At 59.6% G+C, this 21502-nt stretch overlaps 3 protein-coding genes across 3 annotated transcripts; 2 read left to right on the top strand and 1 right to left on the bottom strand.

The window, feature by feature from the left end:
* Positions 1-1774: 1774 nt before the first annotated feature.
* EFEMP2 (EGF containing fibulin extracellular matrix protein 2) lies at positions 1775-8327 on the top strand. Its single transcript, XM_058526387.1, has 11 exons — positions 1775-1859; positions 2165-2282; positions 2505-2553; positions 3196-3402; positions 4019-4141; positions 4436-4552; positions 4698-4817; positions 6084-6203; positions 6292-6418; positions 6660-6855; positions 7997-8327. The coding sequence occupies exons 2-11, from the start codon at positions 2172-2174 to the stop codon at positions 8156-8158; spliced, it is 1332 nt and encodes a 443-aa protein (XP_058382370.1). The 5' UTR covers positions 1775-1859; positions 2165-2171; the 3' UTR covers positions 8159-8327.
* Positions 8328-8983: 656 nt separating this feature from the next.
* On the bottom strand, positions 8984-14566 carry MUS81 (MUS81 structure-specific endonuclease subunit). The gene is made up of 16 exons (XM_058526386.1): positions 14222-14566; positions 13999-14128; positions 13671-13756; positions 13014-13112; positions 12854-12922; positions 12616-12701; positions 11960-12100; positions 11679-11774; positions 11470-11591; positions 11279-11376; positions 10565-10681; positions 10378-10473; positions 10068-10196; positions 9889-9992; positions 9241-9324; positions 8984-9147 (listed from the first exon to the last, which is right to left on the bottom strand). Exons 1-16 carry the CDS (start codon positions 14354-14356, stop codon positions 9081-9083), a joined length of 1659 nt encoding a protein of 552 aa, XP_058382369.1. The 5' UTR covers positions 14357-14566; the 3' UTR covers positions 8984-9080.
* Positions 14567-16833: 2267 nt separating this feature from the next.
* On the top strand, positions 16834-20267 carry CFL1 (cofilin 1). The gene is made up of 4 exons (XM_058526391.1): positions 16834-16941; positions 18850-19157; positions 19433-19509; positions 19748-20267. Exons 1-4 carry the CDS (start codon positions 16939-16941, stop codon positions 19858-19860), a joined length of 501 nt encoding a protein of 166 aa, XP_058382374.1. The 5' UTR covers positions 16834-16938; the 3' UTR covers positions 19861-20267.
* The last annotated feature ends 1235 nt before the right edge of the window (positions 20268-21502 follow it).

Genomic DNA, 21502 nt, shown 5'->3' on the forward strand with positions numbered 1-21502 from the left:
ACCCAAAAGAAATCCCGTACCAATTAGTAGTCACTCCCCCGTCCCCCTTCCCCCTGCAAACACTAATCTAGTTTGTCTCTCAGATTCTCCTATTCTGGATGTGTCATATAAGTGGACTATGGGGCCTTTTGTGTCTGGCTTCTTTCACCTAGTGTAGTATTTTCAAGATTCATCCATGTTGTAGCACACATCAGTACTTCATTCCTTTTTATGGCTGAATAATACTCTGTTGTATCCCCACATTTTATTTATCCATTCATCACGACGGACATTAGATTGTCTCTACATTTTGGTTCTTGTGAATAGTGTTGCTATGAACAGTTTGTACAGATATTTTGTGTGGACACATGTTTTCAATTCCCCTGGGTACATACCTAGGAGTGAAATTGCTGGGTCATGTGGTAACATTTTGAGGACCTGCCAGACTGTTTTCCAAAGCGGCTGCACCATCTTACGTTGCCACCCACGGTGTATGAGCGTTCCAATTTCTCCATATCCTCGCCAACACTTGTTATTGTCTGTCTTTTTGGCTCTAAAGAGTTATTATTTTTAGCCTCCTCGCCCCTGCGGCTGGAAAGGATTTGGGGATGGGGGAGGCGCTTTCCGGTCCACTCTGAACCCGGAGGGCTCACCTCGGGACCCATCCCACGTCCCCTCCTCGGCATTCCCCCTCCCCGGCCCGGCTGCGTTGGGGGCGATCGTGAGGATAAACACGGGTGGAAAGGGAAGGGAGGGCTCGGCAGTTCCCGCACGCCATCTGCCTCCAGACGGAGAACCTTGCACACGCGGCCCTTTCCCGTCTGGCCCCGCCCTGAGACGTGGGCAGGGAGAGGCCCCGCCCCTTCCTGGGAGCCAGCTCCGCCCAAACCCCTCCCCCAAGGGCGCGCCCTCCGCTTGGGGGCGGAGGCAGAAACCCTGGGGGCGGAGGGGGCCGCGGGTGGGAGGTGGCCGGGAAGGCGCTGGCACAGGACCTTGGAGTCCTGTACGCCCGAGTTCAGCGCTGCCCGCCTTCTAAGGGGCTTCCATTCATTCTGGGCCAAAAGAGAACTACCGCCCCCGCCCCCAAACTGTTCTAGCCCCGCAATCGGAGGGCTCGGGGGAGGCTGTCCTGGAGTGAAGGGACCACTTGGCTGAAGACAGACAGCCCTGGGGATGGAGGAGAGAAGGGACAGAGATGGACAGTTCTGGGCCGGGGAGCGTCTCGTCCTCAAGCGAGGGTCTGGGGACCCTGAATGAAGTTTTGGTATTTCCAGAGTGACTTTCTGGGCGCAGAGAATAAAATTCTGGAGAGCGTAGGGTGAGGATCTGGAGGCCCCGAGATTAGGTGGGGTCTAGGTGCACAGGATGACATTCTGGGAAGCGCACAAAGAGTCTGGGGGCTCCAGCGTTAAGATGCGGATGCACAGGATGGAATTCTGGGGGCTCAAATTAGACAGAAATCTAGGCGCGCAGGATGACACTCTGAGGTGCTGAAAGTGAGGGCCTGGGGGCTCCCAGATGAGTCTGAGGGCCTGGCATCAGGACCAATACCCCCAGGATCGAGCGCTAGAAGACCCTGGCCCTGCGCCGGGAGCCGGCTCCGGGCGGCGCCGCGGGGGACCGGGTGGGGGCCTGCGGCCGGCCGGGGGCGGAGAAGCGGGGGGTCGGGGTCCCTCCCCCTGGCGCGGGCTCAGGAATCCGCCGAGGGGCGGGCGGAGGCGCCGGGGTGGGCCGCGCCGCGGCGGGCGGGCGGGCGGGGGGCGCTTCCTGGGGCCGCGCGTCCAGGGAGCTGCGCCGTCCGCCCGTCCGTCTGCCCGCAGGCACTGCCCGAGCCAGCCGAGCCGCCGGAGCCGCCGGCCGCGGGGGCGTCGCGGGCCCAAGTGAGTGGCTGTCCGTGGGGGGAGGGCAAGGGCCGGAGTCTCGGCCGAGTCGGCGTCAGCGAGGAGGCGAGAGGCCGCGCTCCTCGGCCCGCGCCGCTGGGGGACCGGGCGGGGGCGGGGCGGCCCCGGGCGGGTGGGCCCCGTACCCCGGCCTGCGAGAGGAGTTGGCCCTCGGCTCTGGGAGCTCCGGGGCCCCAAGCACGGTCCCGAGCGGGAGGCGGCTGGGGCCAGGGCTCAGGGTTCTGGTACAGGGAATGGGGGGTGCCGTGGCAGAGGGGCCCTGACCCCCGCCCACCACCTCCCAGCCCCAGGATGCTCCCCTTCGCCTCCTGCCTCCCCGGGTCTCTACTGCTCTGGGCGCTGCTGCTGTTGCTCTTGGGGGCAGCCTCTCCCCAGGATTCGGAGGAGCCTGACAGCTACACGGTGGGGACCGGGCCACTGGCCTGGGATGGGCTGGGCAGGGACACAGAGACCAGGATCCTGGGGTGGCTGCTGCTGGGGAAGAGTCTCCCCTCCCCTGGTTGGTGGAGCAGCTGGGGCCATTGTTTGGAGCAGGCCGGGAGGGTGGCCAGGCTCAGGCCCTGGTCTTGGCCTGGTCCCTTGGAGGGGACCACGGTGACCACTGCACCTCTGGTCCCCTTGTAGGAATGCACAGATGGTTATGAGTGGGACCCGGACAGCCAGCACTGCCGGGGTGAGTGTGCCTGGGGGACTGACGCACCCCCAGGAACCAGGAAGGGGATTGCAACCCCAACTCCAAGAGCTGCAGTAGAAGCCCAATGGCCTGTCCTCTGCGCAGCTCTGCTTGGCTGAAGCCAGCTCTGGTTCTCTGGGGACCAGCTCAGCTAGGGGTGGAGAAGCCATCCAGGCCCCTCCCTCCCAGAGAAACCCAGGACACCCTGCCCCCACCCCTTAATAGGCAAGAGAGCAACAGGGCACTGCCCAGGGGAGCTGGAGCTGGGTCCTGGACACCTTCTCAAAGCACTCTCCTATCCAGCTTTGTTTCCTCACATCCCCGGAGGGCAGTGTCCCAGGGAGCTGGGGTAAGGAGGCCTGCACATCACTCTTGGGCTGAGCCAGGGCCAGGACTTTGGGGAGGCATAGAGACCTTCTTAGGGGCAAGAGAATGGGGGTGACTGTGGGAACACGTGTCCCACCATCAGCCCCTGCAGGCCCTGGAGAGGGCTCCTGAGCAGGCAGTCTTAGTTTGTTGAGTAGAGAAGGAAGGCCCTGCCCGGGTCACACAGCTTAGAGAAGGCTGAGCTGGGCTCCTGCCTCCCACCCCTCCACGGCCGGCCCAGGAGGCTGGCTGTGCCCAGCAGGCCCCTCTCTGCAGATGTCAATGAGTGCCTGACCATCCCGGAGGCCTGCAAGGGGGAGATGAAATGCATCAACCACTATGGGGGCTACTTGTGCCTGCCCCGCTCGGCTGCCGTCATCAACGACCTGCACGGCGAGGGACCCCCACCACCAGTGCCCCCTGCTCAACACCCCAACCCCTGCCTAGCAGGCTATGAGCCTGATGATCAGGAGAGGTGTGTGGGTGAGTGAGGGTCCCCCTGGCGCCCAGGCTTCCCGTCTTCCTGCCAAGTGTCTATCACTGCGTCTTAAAAACGCAGACCTCATGTTCCTCTCTTGCTCAGAAGCCTCCCCAGGGCCACCGGGATGACATCCAGACCCTCATCCAGATCCTCACTGGGTGTGGGGCCTGCCACAGGTGGCCCCAGCTCCTGTCCCCCTGCCCCAGCCAGCCTCTGAGACCCTCCCCATGACAGCTACAGGCACACTGCCAGAGCTCTGCCTCTCAGCCTCTGCCCCCTGCCCCCTTCTTAATCTGGACCCCACCCCTGGGCACCAGGGACCTTGGAGGAAGGCCCTGGAATCAGTGCTTCTGGGCATATGGGCAGGGTCTTATTTCCCATGCTTCTCTGGCACAGGGTCTCACAGGTTAGAGGTGCCTTTCCCGTTGGCTCCCAGGCTGGTAGACTGTTATTTGTGCTGTTGGGAGGGTCGAATCCATGTGTTCCCGTTTTGGGGGCCACCAGTCACCCACACGCCCATGTGAGTGGTACCTGACCTGTGTCCCCCCACGTTGAGGTGTCTGTTATATTGGGTGGTGCATGGGCTCCCAGGCAGGGGCTGAGTGGTGTCTCCTGCAGACGTGGACGAGTGTGCCCAGGACCTGCACGACTGCCGCCCCAGCCAGGAGTGCCATAACCTGCCTGGCTCCTACCAGTGCACCTGCCCCGACGGCTACCGCAAGATTGGGCCTGAATGTGTGGGTGAGCCTGAGGGGCACCTTTCTAGTTCCTGCTCTGTGCCCCTGGCCTGGCACTCACCCTGGCACCTGACCCCTATTCCAACTCATCCCAGGCTTCACCTCAGTCCCCGGCCACTTCTGCGTTCCAGTCCCCAGACACAGGACTGTATGGGGATACGCATGAGTCCTGGCTGACTCGGCCCAGCCCAGCCCCCCAGACACAGACAAAACTATGGGTGGTGAGGCCTTGAGTCCCAGCCAGCCTGGGCCCCACCTGACCTCTTCCCTCTGCCCTCCTTCCCCGCCTCCACCCCAGATATAGATGAGTGCCGCTACCGCTACTGCCAGCACCGCTGCGTGAACCTGCCTGGCTCTTTTCGCTGCCAGTGCGAGCCGGGCTTCCAGCTGGGGCCCAACAACCGCTCCTGTGTGGGTGAGGCTGGGCCGGGCCAGGCTCCTGGGTCCTGGGCAGTGTGGTGTGGGGTGGGGGAGCTCCCTTCCTGACCAGCCCAGGTGAAATGGGGGCTCCGGGCTGCTCCTCAGCTTTCACCCCCCCCTCTTTTTCCTGGCACCCCTAGATGTGAACGAATGTGACATGGGGGCTCCATGCGAGCAGCGCTGCTTCAACTCCTATGGGACCTTCCTGTGTCGCTGCCACCAGGGCTATGAGCTGCACCGGGATGGGTTCTCCTGCAGTGGTGAGAGCTCCACCCCTGCCACGTGTTCCTCCATTGGTCCCCCAGGCCCTGCATCGTGCTGCACCTCCTGCCACACAGGCCTCCATTTGATGGCTCCATGTCCCGTCCGCTCTGCACCCCATGTACCTCCTGTGTACTCACCCCCAGCTGGTTCAGGGCACCTGCAGACCTGCCCACCTTAACTCTCAGCCTGGTGGGGAAGGCACAGAGGGAAGCAGTTAGGTCCCCAGTGAGCTTCAGTGGGGAGACTGAGCAGGGATGTGGGTGCCCCCTCCCTGGGAGTCAGGCTGACCTGCATTCGAATCCTGGACCAGGGCCAGTCACTCTTCTCTCTCAGCCTATTTCTTCTTCTGTAAAATGGGTTGTCTTGAGGATTAAGTGGGAAAATGACAAGAGACAGGCTTCATCAAGTCCCAAGCAGCACATCTTTCCAGTGAACTACCATCTACTGAGCGCCTGCCCTGTGCAGTGCGCTGCCCTGCCATACTTGTCCTCATTTAATCCTGCGAACAATCCTATGAGGCAAGTAGGATTTTTTTCCTTCCTCTGCAAAATGAGGACGTTAATATCTCCCTCAAGTTTTGTTGGGAGGATTACAAAAAAATAATAAGCATAAAGCCCTTCAATGAAGAGAGGTTAAGTGACTTGCCCAAGGTCACACATCTGGGGTGAGATGGGGCCAGGGCTCTGTCCCAGACTTCTAACTCGATGTCAACTGGCCATGTACCCTGTTTATGTTATGCTCTCCTGCCGAGTAAGGCCTGGCCCCATTGGTACCTGGTTCAGTGCTAGGCAGCATGGGGGAAACCAGAGGAGAAAACCTGGCTCCTGCCTGGGCAGCTCACAGTTGGCAGGAGGTGACTTGTGCTTGGGCTGATTGTGGGTTGCAGGAATTGGGCAAGTTATTGAAAACCAGAGCAGGCTGGGCCCTCCAGGCTCATCTAGTCTAACCCACTCATTTTATTGACAGGGAACTGAGGTTCCCCAAACTCAGTCGGTAGGATTTAAGCCACGCCTCTAGATTCCCAGTGCTTTCATTTAGCATCATCTTACAGTCCTGGGGCAAAAGAGGTCTGTGAGCTGGGCAGTCTGGGCAGACCTGTCTTTGAATCCTCTGTCCCCCTGCTGAGCTTTGCAGGGCTTGTCACATCCCCTCTGTCTTTCCACATTGAGCATAACATAGGGCTGGGCTCTCCGTAAACGTTTGTGGGGCTGAACTGAGAGGACTGCCCTTGGCCCAGAGTCCTCATCCCCACTCTCCCTCAGATATTGATGAGTGCAGCTACTCCAGTTACCTCTGCCAGTACCGCTGTGTCAACGAGCCAGGCCGCTTCTCCTGCCACTGTCCGCAGGGCTATCAGCTGCTGGCCACGCGCCTCTGCCAAGGTACAGGTTGCCCGAGTGGAGGGGACAGGGTGGTGTCGGGGGGCTGGTGATCTGACGTCTGGGTTCCAGCCCCTCTCCCGTGGCACAGACATTGACGAGTGCGAGTCGGGTGCGCACCAGTGCTCCGAGGCCCAAACTTGTGTCAACTTCCATGGGGGCTACCGTTGCGTGGACACCAACCGCTGCGTGGAGCCCTACGTCCAAGTGTCTGACAAGTGAGTCAAGTCGACGGCGAGCCCCCCATAAACTACAACTCCCAGAGGGCTCTGCGGCTGACGCGTCTATTTGGACTGGCGCGTGCCCCGAGGGCTGATGGGAGTTGTAGTCCTTCCTGACAATCACGCGAGCTCTTATAGCAGGAGTGGGAGGATCCTTTTGAGATCCCAGATTTGGGGGTGGGCCCAACTAGGGGGATGGGCTAGGACCTCGTTCATGTCCACATCTCGGGATCTCTAGTCGCTGCCTCTGTCCGGCCTCCAACCCGCTGTGCCGGGAGCAGCCCTCGTCCATCGTGCACCGCTACATGAGCATCACCTCCGAGCGGAGCGTGCCTGCCGACGTGTTCCAGATCCAAGCAACCTCCGTCTACCCCGGCGCCTACAATGCCTTTCAGATCCGTGCCGGAAACTCGCAGGGGGACTTCTACATTAGGGTAAGGCTTTCCCCTAACCCCTCTCTTTAACTGACATGCATAACCCAGAATTGAATTCCAGGAGACCTTAAGTGGGAGACGCGGCTATACCACCATGCCCCGCCTCTTCTCTCAAAGCCCCGCCCCCAGGAGGCGGAATTTCTGTAGAAAGGTAGGGTAAATTCCCTTGGTTCAGACTCCAGATTGTTACATGCTATTCTAACGAGGCACTTGGACACTGGGGTTTGAGCCTCTGCACTGGTTTCCGTATCTGGCCTCAATTTCTTCCTTTTTTTTTTTTGTGAGGAAGATCGGCCCTGAGCTAACATCTGCCAGTCGTCCTCTTTTTTCCTGAGGAAGACTGGCCCTGGGCTAACATCCATGCCCATCTTCCTCCAGTTTATATGGGAGGCCGCCACAGCATGTCTTGACAAGTGGTGCGTCAGTGCGCACCAGGGATCCGAACTGGCGAACCCCGGGCTGCTGCAGCGAAGCGCCCACACTTAACCGCTTGTGCCACTGGGCCGGCCCTGGCCTCAATTTCTGTATCCGTAGAACAAGGGACTGGCATGAGAGGTCTTCCGAGGTAACAGACACAGCAGAGTCTGGGAAGGGCAAGCAAGTGGAGCCGGGCCTTGGAGAGAGAGAGGCAGTGGGCCGGGATCTGCGAGTCCAGCTCCCTACTGGTGGAGGTGTTAGGAGGGAGGGGTCCACGTATGACTCACAGGGAGAGGGTGCACAGGTCTGTCTGGGATCAGGGCTTGTTTTCTCTTTTTGAAATGCAAGAGGAGTCAGCCTGCTCCTGGTCGCCAAAGGCCCCACCACTCCCAAGAGTCTCACACTTGGCCCTGAATCATCAGTTGACTATGCCTAGACAAAAGAAGACCTAGCTGGAAAGAGTGGGAAGAGCACCAGTAGGGGATTTCTAAGGGCAGGAGCCTGGGTGCAGGAGAGATGAGCTGTCAAGGAGCTGTCATCAGATGAGCTGTCATCACAGAGCTGGATGAGAGCCTGGGGTCACACCCCCGCCAGGGCTGTCTCTCCACTTCCTAGCCAACTGGTTGTGCGTGCGAGACATGGGACAGGGAGGTGACGCAGGGGTAGGGTCCTGGGTGGGTAGGTTGACTCAATCTACATGCCCCCCTTCCACTGTGTCCTGCAGCAAATCAACAATGTCAGCGCCATGCTGGTCCTCGCCCGGCCCGTGACAGGCCCCCGGGAGTACGTGCTGGACCTCGAGATGGTCACCATGAACTCCCTCATGAGCTACCGGGCCAGCTCTGTACTGAGACTCACCGTCTTCGTGGGGGCCTACACCTTCTGAGGAGTGGGGGGAGCCCTCAGGGAGGGGGAGGTTCCCTGTAGCCGAGGGGCCTGGGGCTCAGGGATGCCTGCGTTCTGCTAAAAGGGAAGATGCTGTTGTGAAGGGTAGAGAGAGAAAGGCAATAAAGGGAGAAAGAAGGAGTCCTGGTGGCTGAGGGGGGTGGGTGACACTGTAGTGAACCCCAGACTGGGGGAGGGGCCAGGCTTGTGGGAGGCAGGCCAAGTCTACCTAAAGTGGGGGGGGGCTCTCTGCTCAGGCTGAGGGAGCCCTGTTGACAGGAGCTGGGAGCTGCATCCCCATGGCTGGGATTGATCTACGTGCCATAAGCATTAGAATCTCCTGGAGAAGGGAGGAGGTAATGTAGTCCCCAGGCCCCAGCACAGAAATGTAGGTTTGGCTGGTTTACAGGGAGCCTGAGAAACCCCACTGTAGACAGTGCCAGGAGGCCCTGGGTTTCACTCCTAGCTAGGCCTCAGACTATCAATTTGGACAAACCCTACTAGCTACCTGGGCATCAGTTTTCCAATCCATAAAATGGGGCAATTGGACTGTTAGTGCTTTTCAAACTTTTCTTTTCCAAGCTACAGAACCTTTTATCAAAGGGAATTTTATTTGATCAGGGGACCTTCTGATGACATAAACTGGATTCAAAGTTGCAATGCTTCACTGACGCCGTCTCCCTGGCAATCTCATTGCTCCACCAGGGTACCCAAAATCCCAAGGAGCTCAGTTTAAAAACCAAGGGAACCAGTGGTCTCCCCAGTTCCTGCCTGGATATTTTACAAGGCCCCTGGGGCCTGGTGTCTCCTCCATAACACAGAAGGCTGCAGACACTTAGATTTTTATTGTAGCCTCAAAGATTCTGGTTAAAAGGCTGGCTAGCCTGGGAAGATGAGAGCTGGGGTCTGTCTCGTGGCATAGCTCAGGTCAGGGGGCCGTGGGTGCAGTAGAGCTGGGACAAGGTCCTGCTCAGAGCAGGCCCCAGATTCCTGCACGGAGAGAGAGGCAGGGGAGGGTCAGGCCCCAGGCCACAACAGCCCTGGCCCTGGCCACTCCCTCTGAGTTCTGTCTCTTGCCCTCACCTCTGCAGACGGCCACACTTGATGGTGCTCAGCAGCATCTCCTGTTCCTTGGGGGTGGCACAGGCGTCATAGGCGGCCAGTAGGCTGGGGGTGGGGTGGGGTGTTTGAGTTTTTAAGGCTTGACAATGGCTGGCAGCTGGCCCACTCTGAGCAGCTGGGGCCAGTGTCATGGGAGACAGGCAGGAAGGGGCAGCATGGGTTACAGGAGTCAGGACCACTGCCGTACTTCCTGAGCCTGGCAGTCAAGGCCCTGCTCCATCCCGCTTGCCCTCCCTTCCTGCAGGAGCACTGGGGCAGAGCCAGCAAAGGCTCCAAAAGCTCCCTGCATGAGAGGTTCTCCAAGTCTGGCATTTCTTGGCCCAGTCTTCATGGCCCAACCCCCTCCTCCAGGAAGCCTTCCCTGCTGCACCAGGTGGAATGTCTCCCTCCCTCCCTCCTGTAGTCTCCCTTAATGCCTGAGATACTGTCTGGTCCTGGCTGGCTTTGTCTTCCTCACCCCCTGACTTCCATGAACTCCCTGGGGTTCAGCTGGGTCTCCCCATCTCTGGGTCTGCACAGCCCTCAAAGCTCCACAAAGCATTGATTGAGCTGAGTGTCACACAGGGAGGGCAGGGGCAGAGGAACCCTAAGAGGCTCTGGGGGGCCTACCTGGCGGGGGTGCTGTACCGATCCACCAGGGCTGCTGCCTTCTCCCCACTCACTCCGCGCACCTGCATCAGCTGCCGGGCGAACACCTCCCGCACTGACTGGGCCTGGGGTCAGGGAGCACTGTATCAGGAGTGGTCGGGGGCCGGACCACATAACGAGGAGTTAGGCAGAGGCTGTACCTTGTTCTTCATGGCTCCCGCGTTGAAGTCATTGAAGGTGAGGAGTGAGCAGAGAGGGTTTGGGGAGGGCCCGGCCCCTGATTCAGGGTCCCCTGGGGTTCCCCAGGGGCGACTGCGTAATGTGTGGCCCTGAGGGAAGAGGGGACTGAGGCCAGGCCAGAGCTCTAGGGGACAACCCCCAGCCAGTCCTTGCCTGATCCTAGGCCTCAGCGGGCCAGCCTGAGGAATCGGGACCTCACTCACCTCACCTTCCTTGGGGGTGCACAGGGCCCAGGTAAGAGGCCAGGGCCTGAAAGGTACACCTGCTCACCTGGTAGAGTCTCTGCAGGCCCCGTGTCAGGAGGGCCAGGTAGGCAGCTGACTCCTTAATGTCCGCTGTGCGCTTCACGAAGAAGCCATCAATGACCTGGGAAGAGGACCCAAGAGAGGGAAGGAGGCTCCTGGGCAGAGCCACAGACCACGGGGTCCCTGCCAGCCTGGCCTGCCCGCCCGCTCACCTGAGTGTTGGTGACAGCCTGCAGCAGCGTGCTCTCAGGGAGGCTGAGGTTGTGCACTGAGCCATGCTCCTCCACCAGGTATACCCGGCGTCCCAGACCACAGCGCTTCAGCCGGAACTGGGGAGGTGGACAGAGGGGCGGGGAGGGTCAGCCTGGATGCCCATAGGCTGGGCCTTCCATCATGTCACACTCAAGATCATCATGGGATCCTGGTCCCACTAAGTCACTGCCTTGTCCTCCCAGCCTCTCTACCTGTCTCAGGGCGGCCTCCGTGCCTTTGCTCATGCTGTTACTCTTGCCCGGAAAGCCCTTCTACCATCTCTGAATGACACCCATTCTTCAAGCCTCCCTTGGCCTGTACGTGGCCTCTCTGACTATGGGGTCAGCCCAGCAGCCAGTACCAGGATACAGTGCTTTGGTTCTGCTCCCAGAGGTTTGGGCCTTGTACCCCAAACTGCAGGGGCTGGACTCCCAAGGGGTCTTTAAGATGCTCCACAGCCCAGCCCAGACACCCTATGCAACTACTGTGCATCTGGGGGAGTCCATAGGGGGTCTGATCTCCAGGGCTTCCCTGGAGCAGCCCTATGGAGGTGTGGCTGGAGTCCTTGAGACTGCCTCGAGGCCACCCAGAAGTGTCCCTGGATTCCTCCGGGCTGAGAAGGAGGCCCCCAGAGCAGGCAGGGAGCAGGGAGTACGGTGGGGCCAGTAAAGAACCTTCTGTTCCCGGAATCGGCCATCGATGATGCTGCTGCACAGATCGTCCAGCCGCTTGCGCTCCACAATGTGGTCCAGGACCAGTTCCTTAGGTCTCGCTGCCGAGAGGCCAAGAAGGCTCCTGTTAGTCTGTGTCCCCTCGCCCATCAGGCCCTGCCTCTGACACCTGCCTGCCTGTCCACACCCCTTACCTGGGTCTCTGGGCCTGGTCTCCTGTGCCACCCACACGAAGTCCCCAACGTGCAGCTTGCGCACCGTGTGGGTCACGTGCAGCCGCTGCAGCTCCCGGAGCAGCTCTGGCCTGTGCCCTGCCCTGGAGTGGCAAGGCGGGAGGCCTGGGTCAGGGCAGGCCGTGCCAACCTCCCCAGTACCCTCTCCCTCACTTCTCCCCCTCACTCACCCCTTGGTCTCGCCAACATCCACACACAACAGCACCCTGTATTCTCCGGGCCCCAGCTCCAGGGGCGGCTGCTGGACGCTCCCTTCGCTGGCGCCACTGCGGGGAGTGGGGGTTGGTATGTGTGAGGCCAGAACCCCAGTGCCAGGGCAGTTCCCCCCCAACCCACAGGAGTGGGGCAGCCACAGCTCAGCTGTAGGTGATGGAGAGAGGTGTGGGGTGGTGGCCCGTTTCCAGGACCCCTCCTGTTCCTCTGTTCTCCTCCTCCCCGCCCTCCTCCTCACAGCTCAGCTGAGGCCGCTCCTGGCACTTCAGGCTCCTCCCCAGGGGGCTCCTCTGGCCCGAGGCCCACGTTCAGCGAGCTCAGGCCCTCTGACTCGGCCAGCTTCTGGGCCAGCTCCAGACCCTCCGGGGTCAGTGAGTACCTGGTAGGCGGAAGAGAGGAACACAGATCTCCCTTCACTCATATGTGGCACGCTCTCCCGCCTGCCCCCAGCTAGGCTGGCCTCACCACCCGCTTCGCGACCCTGCACAGACAAGTCCAGCGTCTCCCCCCTAGCCCCGCCATGTTCTTGCCCCTCGGGTTAGCTTCCTCAAGACCTGCCCTAGGGCCAATTCTCAGGTCTGCAATAAGTACATCTCAGACAAACCGTCCCTCCTGCATTTGCCTTTCCTACATCTCTACCCACTGAATTCTAAGCTGCGTCAAATGCCATGTCCTCAGCAAAGCCTTTCTATTCCTCCAATAACCTGTGGCACCCCCTCCTCCCTCCCACCCACTGCTCGGTCTCTCAGACCCTCCTGGTACTCCATCAGTGTGGGCTCCTGGGGGTAAGGTCTCCCTTCCCCAACCTCAACAACATGGTGGCCGCAGGGCCCCACTCAGAACGTCATGCGTGCTCCCCCTCCCTGCCTCCCGTATCCCCTTAGTTGGCCCCACCTGGCTGGCTGGTGTGTCCTGAGGACCAGGTTCCTGTGGAGGAGGGAGCGGAGGGCTGGCCAGGGTTGAGCACTCCCAGGGGCCACCTGTCCAGAGGGGAGGAGACCCTTAGAGAGCCACTGATGCTACTGTGTGTCCAACTCCCTGTGCCCCATGCCATTGCTTGCTCCCGAGAAGGGCAGTCTCAGGGTCAGATCCAGCGCCACTGGGCCTCATCCTTCCCCTCCTCAGTGCTCACCCTGGGAGCCTTCTGGGCACACCTCCGCAGCAGCTCCTCCTTGGTTAGGAAGCTGTGGCCACTAGGATTCTGTAACCAAGGCAGAAATGTTCAGTGCCCGGCCAGCCTCCTCACACCCCACTGCCTCGGTTCCTGACTCCCGGTGCAGCCAGGCACTCACCAGCTGCTCCCTGTAGAGCAGCAGCAGTATCGCTCGTGCTCCCGAGTGCCGAGCTGGCCAGTAGCTGCCCAAGCCTCCTGCTTTGGGCTGAGCAGGAACCTGAAAGGTACAGAGGGGCCATCAGCCATTGTAGACTGAATCCCTGGCAGGGTTGAGGTTCAGGCTCTATCTCAGCAGACTACATGGCTCTGGGCAAGTCACTCAGCTACCTCTCAGTTTCCTCATCTGTAAAATGGGCCAGATGATGGGATGATCTCCTGCAAAGCTGGGATGAGATGGTGGACAGTTGCAGGGGGGTGGGGTGGGGTGGGGGTGGGGCTGGGGGGGTGTAATCTGCCTGGCCTAGACTCAGTTCTACCACCCACTGCAGGACAGAAGTGGTAAGGCAAGAAAACTCTAGGTAACTGCAACCCCTACAACTTACTGGGCTTGGCCCCCTAAATAACTTGATAATGGAACTCTCTCCACTGACTGTTATTAATCAACAGCCCCACCTGCAGATAAGATGACTCAGTGTCAGAGAGAATAAGTCATTTGCCCAAGGCCAGGCATCACTGGTGGGGAGACGGGGACTCAGGCCTGCTAAGTCCCTCAAGCCCAAAGATCTTACTCCTGGTGCTCCCACTGTCCCTTCCACTCCCCTTGCCCCCTCCTCACTGGCATGGAAGGGTCCTGGACTTCGGCAGTTGGCCCTTCCGGAGCTGGACTCTTTGCTCCAGATGGTGACCCTGGGGCATGATCATCTGCGGGAGGAGAAGAGAGTCAACCCCGGACCCCACAGAATCCAGCAGGTGGGAGGGTCTGGGACGCTGCCAGCCTATGTGGTAGATGAGAGCGGCGAGGCTCTGAGAGCCAGCCACCAGCTAGGTCAAACAGCACCTTGGGGGCAGGAGTGCAGAGCTTGAAGCCAGGGTATCCCAGGTGGTTACGGAGGCTGCATCTGGGGGGAGGCTCGGGACCACCAACCCCTGCCCCAAGCGCTCACCGCCCGATGCTCGGTGCTGCTGCAGCCGCTGGTCCAGCATCCGGCAAAGCCCGTCTCCGAAGTGCTGTAGGATCTTAGCTTCCTTGCCGCTGCGCAGGGGCAGTGGGTACCGCCGGAGGGAGCGCAGCGCCTGGCGAGGGCAGGGGTACGGTACCGGGTCAGGGCGGGCCTGGTCGTCTGACTCCACCAGCACCTATCCGCATCAGGCCGGGCCGGGACCCACCTTCTGAAACACGAACTGCGTGCGGCGCCCCCTGCTGGCTGCCTCGTCCCGCCACTCGGTAAGCCAGCGTACGAAGAGCGGGTTGGGGCAAACCGGCAGCGGGCGTTTCCGGCCCAGGCGGACCGGCGCCGCCATGAGCCCCAGGGCGGGTCCTTTGGCGCCTCACGCCGGCGGGACGGAGACGCCGCCAGTTTCGGAGACGGGATTCGAACACCTGGCTCGGGTGGGTGAGGGCGGGACCTCTCCAATCACGTGGTCCTATGCGGGGCACTAACTAGAGGATAGCCTCCTGCTGCCCTCCCCGCCCCTGCGCTACTCTAAGTGGTTGGTGCCGAGCGCTGTCTCTACGGCCTTTCGCCCACCCCGCCCCTCCCGGCCAGACAAGTTTTTTGGACGCGCCCCACCCAGGGCCCCGGAGCCTTGACCCGCCTCTTCCTCCCACCCCAGATTCGAGAGCGGGGTCCTCTTTGTGCAGGCGAGAGGAGGGCGGACAGCGCCCCCTGTGGCTGGGAGGGCTGGCTGGGGCGGTGCTTAACTAAGTAACCTGAGGCTGTCAATTTCAGCCTCACCCTTGCGGAGAAAGCTGGAGAAAGGTTGGGCTTGTGTAGAGCCCGAGATGTGATGGGGGTTGGGGACAAATGGCTGCAGGTGTATTTGCAGGAGGGATATCTAGCAAGGGGTACAGGGGATAAGGACACAAAGGTAACACAGGAAGAGCTGAAGGACCCTCCGAGGAAATGGTGATCCAGAGCTGGGCGGTGGGAGTGCCGGGGAACCACAGGGCAGTGGGGGAGGGGCGCGAAGTCGGCGATGTGCAGGGAAGACCAAAGCTAGGACAGGGGGGAGGGGGACAGAGGACAAGTAGAAGGAGGACAAATAGGAGTTGCTGGACATTAGGGCAAGTGGGGGAGTGCTGAAATGGGCACGTGGTTGGATTCAGGGGAGCAGGCTGGGTGTAAGGAGCCCAGACAAGAGTGGAAGGGGAGAACACTTCGCCGTTTTTGTGACTCATTGGAGGTGGGGGGCCCTCAGGGACGTTTAAGATGGAAACTGTGCAAAGGGGTCCCCAAGTTGAGAGACACGAGAGTCTCGCCAGGGAGCTGGAACAGCCCCCAGCTGTTACATGGGAAGCCGCGACGTGCATGTTTGGGGCCTTCGAGGAGTGGAGAGGCGGGCGCCGGAGCTCCAAGCCCGCCCCTGCAGACTCCACCCAGCCACCTCCAAACTCCCGCCTCCCGCCCGACGCTGCCTTATAAGGAGCCTCCAGCCGGCGTTTGGGGTGGCCCCGCCCCCTCTAGTCTCTTGTCCTAATAAGGGCATCTAGGGCATCCCGCGGCTAGGGGCGGGCGAGAGCGCGTCTCCAGGGTAACTGCGAAGTCTTCCTCCCCCTCCTCGTTGCTCTTGGAAACTCCGAGGCTCGAAAACGATGCAGCCAGCCTCTTCTTCTGGCAGGGTCGCTTGCGAGAGGCGGGAGTCGAGCTGCGGCCTCCACCTGGAGCTCCTGGGAGCTCGGTTGGTAGGCGGTGCGGCGGCATGTCCCCAACTACAACCCCCGGCATGCTCTGCGAAGTACCCCACTCGCGGGCATGGCTCCCCAGGTGGTGAAGACCGAGCTTCCAGCTCTTCATTTACACCCTTTATTCCGCTTATAGGATCAATGCCCCCAGTTCCCTTGTTTGCGACCCTCTCTCCTCCTGCGAAGTGTGAGGCCATGGTCATTGTTCGAGGTCAACGAAATCTTCCTGGAGTCCCCCACCCCAGCTTCTTTTTTTGAAGCTCATCTCCCACAGAGTTTGTGTCTCAATTTGAAGGTATTAAATTAACGATATGCCTGGCTATGAACTCGAGAACGAGATTCAAGTCTGGTTTAATATCTATTTTCTCTTTTCACTGTCTAGTAAAAGGCACATAATCCGTGAACTGAATGCACAAACCCCTGCCCCTCTCCCTTTATTGCCTCGTGAATTTGCCAAACATCTTTAAAACAAGGACAAAGCTCTATTTTCAAAGATTTCCTTGTGGCCTTTCCCTTGTGTTTTTTCCTCTTATTTTATTTAAGTTACATATGGCCTTTTCTCAGTAGACAAAGAGTGGCTTTGCACATGGAGGGTGCTCGGTGAATGTTTATTGGATTGAAGGCGCCTTATACTTGCGATTCTCCTTGTTCTAAGACTGGATTCCAGGCCAATGAATAGTTGCTTCGATTCAGAAAAGCAAAATATTAACTCACTCAAGATTTTCAGACCAAGGGAACCAGAAAGTTCCAAGATAGATCTTAGGAAAACCCCTTCGCTACGGGGGAAAGACCCGCGAAGTCAGGGCTCATTTTCGGCTCATATTACCCAGATCCTGGGCCTTTGCTCAGCTCGGAGCGTTTCCTAGGAAATTTGACCAATGGGCGCGCTCTCCGTGCCATAGCCCCGCCCCTCTCGGCTGTCGCGGACTCCATTTCCCGGAATGCAATGTGGCGCGGGGAGGCCAGCTGACTCAAAAAACTCTATTACCCAGCGAGCCCGAGAACGGCGCAGGACTCTCGGACTTCATTTCCCGTCGGCCCGCGGGGGGGGGCGCCGGAAGCCCGCCCCGCCCCTCATTGTGCGGCTCATACTAAACGGAAGGGGCCGGGAGAGGCCGCGTTCAGTCGGATCCCGGCAGCAGCTGCAGCGGCTCTTGTTTTTTCGGGCTCTCCGTGCTCTCTCCTTTTCGCTTCCGGAAACATGGTGAGTGGCAGGCCGCGGTGCCTGAGGGGAGGAGGCTGCGAGTCGGTAATCTGCGCGCGCGGGAGGGAACGGGGGAGCGATGTCGGCACCCCCTCCCCCAGCGCCCCGGGCGCGATGAGGGTCTCGTGCCGAGGGGCGGGCGGTGCCAGGACGCGCGTGCGCGCCCGCGGGCGCCGGGGAGGGCCGGCTCGGACGTCGCTCGCGCGCCCCCTGGACTCCCTTCCCCTCCCCCACCCGCTGGTGCGCCCGCGCGGACACCGGCCGTGGGGGAGGGGTCCGGGGCGCGCGTGCGCGCGCGCCCGCCCCTCGCGGAGCCGCCGAAGCGGGTCGGTTCACGGGGACGCGCGCTCGATGGGAGCACGCGGCATCCAAACCTGGCCCGGGGGCGGCGGAGGAAAAGCGCGCGAGCGGGCTTGGCGCGCGCGCCCCACCCAAGGGCTGTTCCTGTCTTCGCGTCACCCTCCCTCGGCAGGCGGTTCTGTGTCGAGAGCAGGTGGCAGGGATGCCTGCGCCCGGGAAGGGCGGGGGCGGTGGGGATGCGGGGGCGGCGGGGTCCGGGCGCAGGCGCCTGGGATTAGGAGTTTACACCGCGCGGCACGGAGCGGACACTGCAGAGACCACGGCCTGGGTCGGGAGCGAGCGGCCCTCAAAGCGAGCTGAGTTCTTCGCGGTTTACACCCAGCACAGTCCGGAACGGCGCTCTCGGGCGGCGCGTGCGCACCGCTCAGGTCTGGCTGCTAGGGCCCGAAGCCCTGGACAAGTGGGGCCGGCGGCTTTCCCGGATGGGGCCTGAGGGTGGAGCCGAGTTTAGGGAAGTGACCCAGGCGGGCACCGCCCGGAAACCACCCCGCCTCCTGTGTTCGGCCCGAGGGCTGCGAGAGCCGAAGGTTGTGTAACTTGCCCAGGCCCTGGCCCGCAGCGAAGGGGGCTAGTAACATCGGTCGGTAAAGGCGATTGTCTGGAGTTGAGGCCCTGAAGGTGCTGCCGCCTCTGGATACGGGTTTCTCGCCGAGGGGGCCGGGCCTAGCAGATCTTCCCCGCCTACTCCGGAAGCGGCGGTGTCACGTGGCCGGCTTCCTCTGCAGTTCCGGGAGGGGGGGCGCGGCAGTTTTCGCCGTGGACGGTCGCTCCCTCTCCTGGCTGGGGTGTCCCCCAGCACGACCCAGAATAGAAGTTTAAAGAGCTCTCAAGGGCCCAGGGCACTTAGTTGGCCCTGATAACGTCTATCAGCGACTTTTGGGGCCTGCATTTTCCCTGGAGGACAGGGTGGTGTTGAGTAGGGCCTTAATTAGGGGTTACGATTCTTTGGTTGAGGAAGACCCCAACAGAGAAGAGGATGGTTGGTGTAATAACTGGATTGAGCAGTTTTGAGGGACTTGCTGGAACTGTTGAGCATGTTCTTGTCCCGTCTAGCGTCTTGGGGTCCTGGTTCTCTCTTTGCAGAAGAGATAACTGTGACTTCAGTGTCTGGATCGTTTTCTGCTATCTGTGAAGTTCTGAGTTAGCACTTTTATCCAAAAGCTGAGATTGAGTTCTGTGAGTAGGGAACGAGTCAGTAGCCTTTGGATTCTTTTAATTCTGGGCTCACATCTTAGCCAACGCTCTGCTTCTTGCAGGTTTTCATCTACTAGCTTGTAAGATGTTGGGGACGGGAGAAATGATGTTGAATTACATCATCAGAGGTTTTTTATGGCTGCCATTCTAGGGTTGTGTCCTAGGTGCTCTTTTGATAGTGGCTTGGGTGGGAAAATAGTGACACTTAAGGGGTTTAATGATCTCTTGGAGCTGCGGACTGTATTTGTTGACATCCAGATGAATCTTCTAAGAAAAGCAAAGGAGGGATTTGAGGCAGAGTCCCAGAAACCTTTTTCTTACTAGGGGTGTGTGTGTGTGTGGATTGTCCCCCAGGCCTCCGGTGTGGCTGTCTCTGATGGTGTCATCAAAGTGTTCAACGACATGAAGGTGCGTAAGTCATCAACACCAGAGGAGGTAAAGAAGCGCAAGAAGGCAGTGCTGTTCTGCCTGAGCGAGGACAAGAAGAATATCATTCTGGAGGAGGGCAAGGAGATCCTGGTAGGTGACGTGGGCCAGACTGTAGACGACCCCTACGCCACCTTTGTCAAGATGCTGCCAGACAAGGACTGCCGTTATGCCCTCTATGATGCAACCTATGAGACCAAGGAGAGCAAGAAGGAGGACCTGGTGTTTATTTTCTGGTGAGCTCTTCTGCAGGTGTTTGTTCCTGTCACCTGCCTTAGCTCTGCTGCACCCCCCTTTCTCAGGATGGGAACATCCGTGGCTGTGGGTTACCCAGAGGCGTGTTTGGGGGGAGAGTGTTGTAACGAAAGACGTGTCAATGAGGAACTTGATAAAAACTTGAATGCTAGGGGCCAGCTCAAGGGTTTCTAGAAGTCATGTGTTGCTTGAGGGCACTTGTTAGATTTGGAGGAGGGGGCTTTGCTGCAAGTTCTCTGACTCTCTTTGCCTCTAGGGCCCCTGAGTCTGCACCCCTTAAGAGCAAAATGATCTATGCCAGCTCCAAGGATGCCATCAAGAAGAAGCTGACAGGTAAGGGCCAGCATTGGTGGTGCCACATGTCCTTCCACTCAGAGTGGAATGTGTCCACATGTCCTTGGCTGCAGGGTGGGTTGAATGGCCTGGCAGGGAGGTCCCTTTTCCTCTTTTTGCCTGCCTGCTGGAAGGTAATCTTGTGCCATCCATCTGTTCTGATTGGCTCCTTCCCAGCCACAAACTCCCCCACACCCAGTGCTTCCTGCTCACAGATGCTCCCCCTTCTTCCCCACAGGGATCAAGCATGAATTACAAGCAAATTGCTACGAGGAGGTCAAGGACCGTTGCACTCTGGCAGAGAAGCTGGGGGGCAGCGCCGTCATCTCCCTGGAGGGCAAACCTTTGTGAGCTCCCTCCAGCCCCCTGCCTGGAGCATCTGGCAGCCCCAGACCTGCCCACAGGGGTTGCAGGCTGCCCCCTTCCTGCCAGACCGGAGGGGCTGGGGGGATCCCAGCAGGGGGAGGGCAATCCCGTCACCCCACTTGCCAAACAGCCCCCCCCACCCCGGACCTTCCTCCTCCTCCATTCCTGACGGTTCTGGCCTTCCCAAACTGCTTTTGATCTTCTGATTCCTCTTGGGTTGAAGCAGACCAAGTTACCCCTGGGCACCCCAGTTTGGGGGGGGGGCCTGTATTTTTTTTAACGACACCCCAGTTCCCACGTGTTCCTCCCCTTTCCCATGCTGCCAACTTCTAACTGCAATAGTGACTCTGTGCTTGTCTGTTTAGTTCTGTGTATAAATGGAATGTTGTGGAGATGACCCCTCCCCGCGCCGCCTGGTTCCCTTCCCCTTTTCTCCTGGTTGCGGCCACTCATGGAAGCGGGACCAGTAAGGGACCTTCAATTAAAAAAAAGAAAAACACACACAACCATGAAAAGGCTCACTAATGGGATGTTTGTTTCAGGGTTGGGGCCCAGGGGACCTTTTGGGGGAGGTAGGCTGGGAGAATGAGCATCTCTTTTCTATATCCTGCCTCCAACCTGCCCTACACACCCTCATCTGGCCCCAGTGACTGGCCCAGCTTCCCTTCTGACAGCTGCCACTCTTAGATTCTACAGGTGGTGCCACAGTTGGCTTGAGACTGGCTGAAGGGGAGGTAGCTGAGCTAAGGCATCTGCTGCTGGCTGCAGGTGGCCCTCAAGCAGAAGGGGCTTCATGCCTGAACTGCTTTCTTCTGTAGCCTTGACCCGAGTGGGCAGCAGGACAGTGAGGCTCATTCTCTGATTCCCTGTTCAGTTCTGCCCTATGTGGGCTGTGAGGTTGCAAATCACAGGTTGCCTCTTGAGCTTCTTTTTCCACTCTCAAGGTTCTCTGGTCTTTTCTCTGCCTTCTTTCCTGGATGGTTGACTCATTTTTGAGGGCCACTTCCAGTGGCTACTGTGAGTCAAAAGCTAAGTTGAGCTTTTGGCCTTCTGCACATGTGGCTGGAGTCCAGGGTGGGGCCAGCCAGGTGGAGCCCAGGACTTCAGACCCAGGTGTCTTGAGCCCCACCTCCCTCTGTTTAGCCAAGAGGGTGTTGGCTGGAGCCCGAGCCTTTTGCTAGCATTGCTGCGGACTTGCCAGTCTGTACTTTGGGCTTTTAGTTGCCCAGCAGGTAAAGATATCCTAGAAGTTTCACCCTAGGGGTGGTAATGTGCGATTTGCTCCTTTCCTCCAGTCACTGAACTAAAAAAGCCTCCTGGAGTTAGGGCTGGTTCCTTAGTTCCTTGGAGCTTGCCAGGATCTCTGAGAGGGAGGCAGGAAGGGGTAGTTCCATTTTACTGGTATAGAGGATTTGTGATGAGCCTCATGTGGTCCCTGCCAAGGTCTATGGGGCTGGTGATGGCATGCTTTGAAGACTCGTGGGTTCCAAGTTGTGAGTCTTGCACCTTCCCACGGAGAGCCTGCTGGCACTGGAAATGGCCAAGGATGCTGCAGGGGTGCCCCCCCTTGTTCTCCGAGGATCTGGTCTCTGTAGTGCCCTGGTAGAGGGTGTGCCTGGTGTGCCCT

The sequence above is a fragment of the Diceros bicornis genome, chromosome 31 (assembly GCF_020826845.1).
Source record: "Diceros bicornis minor isolate mBicDic1 chromosome 31, mDicBic1.mat.cur, whole genome shotgun sequence".
Lineage (NCBI taxonomy): Eukaryota > Metazoa > Chordata > Mammalia > Perissodactyla > Rhinocerotidae > Diceros > Diceros bicornis.

Excerpts from the sequence above, each read along its gene's own strand:
- EFEMP2 (XM_058526387.1), top strand. The coding sequence starts at position 2,172 with ATGCTCCCCTTCGCCTCCTGCCTCCCCGGGTCTCTACTGCTCTGGGCG. Across the intron at positions 2,554-3,195 it reads GGACAGCCAGCACTGCCGGG|ATGTCAATGAGTGCCTGACC; the intron begins GTGAGTGTGCCT and ends CCCTCTCTGCAG. Across the intron at positions 6,419-6,659 it reads TACGTCCAAGTGTCTGACAA|TCGCTGCCTCTGTCCGGCCT; the intron begins GTGAGTCAAGTC and ends CGGGATCTCTAG.
- MUS81 (XM_058526386.1), bottom strand. The coding sequence starts at position 14,356 with ATGGCGGCGCCGGTCCGCCTGGGCCGGAAACGCCCGCTGCCGGTTTGC. Across the intron at positions 9,993-10,067 it reads CGGGAGCCATGAAGAACAAG|GCCCAGTCAGTGCGGGAGGT; the intron begins GTACAGCCTCTG and ends CCCTGACCCCAG. Across the intron at positions 9,148-9,240 it reads AAGTGTGGCCGTCTGCAGAG|GAATCTGGGGCCTGCTCTGA; the intron begins GTGAGGGCAAGA and ends CTCTCCGTGCAG.
- CFL1 (XM_058526391.1), top strand. Across the intron at positions 19,158-19,432 it reads GACCTGGTGTTTATTTTCTG|GGCCCCTGAGTCTGCACCCC; the intron begins GTGAGCTCTTCT and ends CTTTGCCTCTAG. Across the intron at positions 19,510-19,747 it reads CATCAAGAAGAAGCTGACAG|GGATCAAGCATGAATTACAA; the intron begins GTAAGGGCCAGC and ends TCTTCCCCACAG.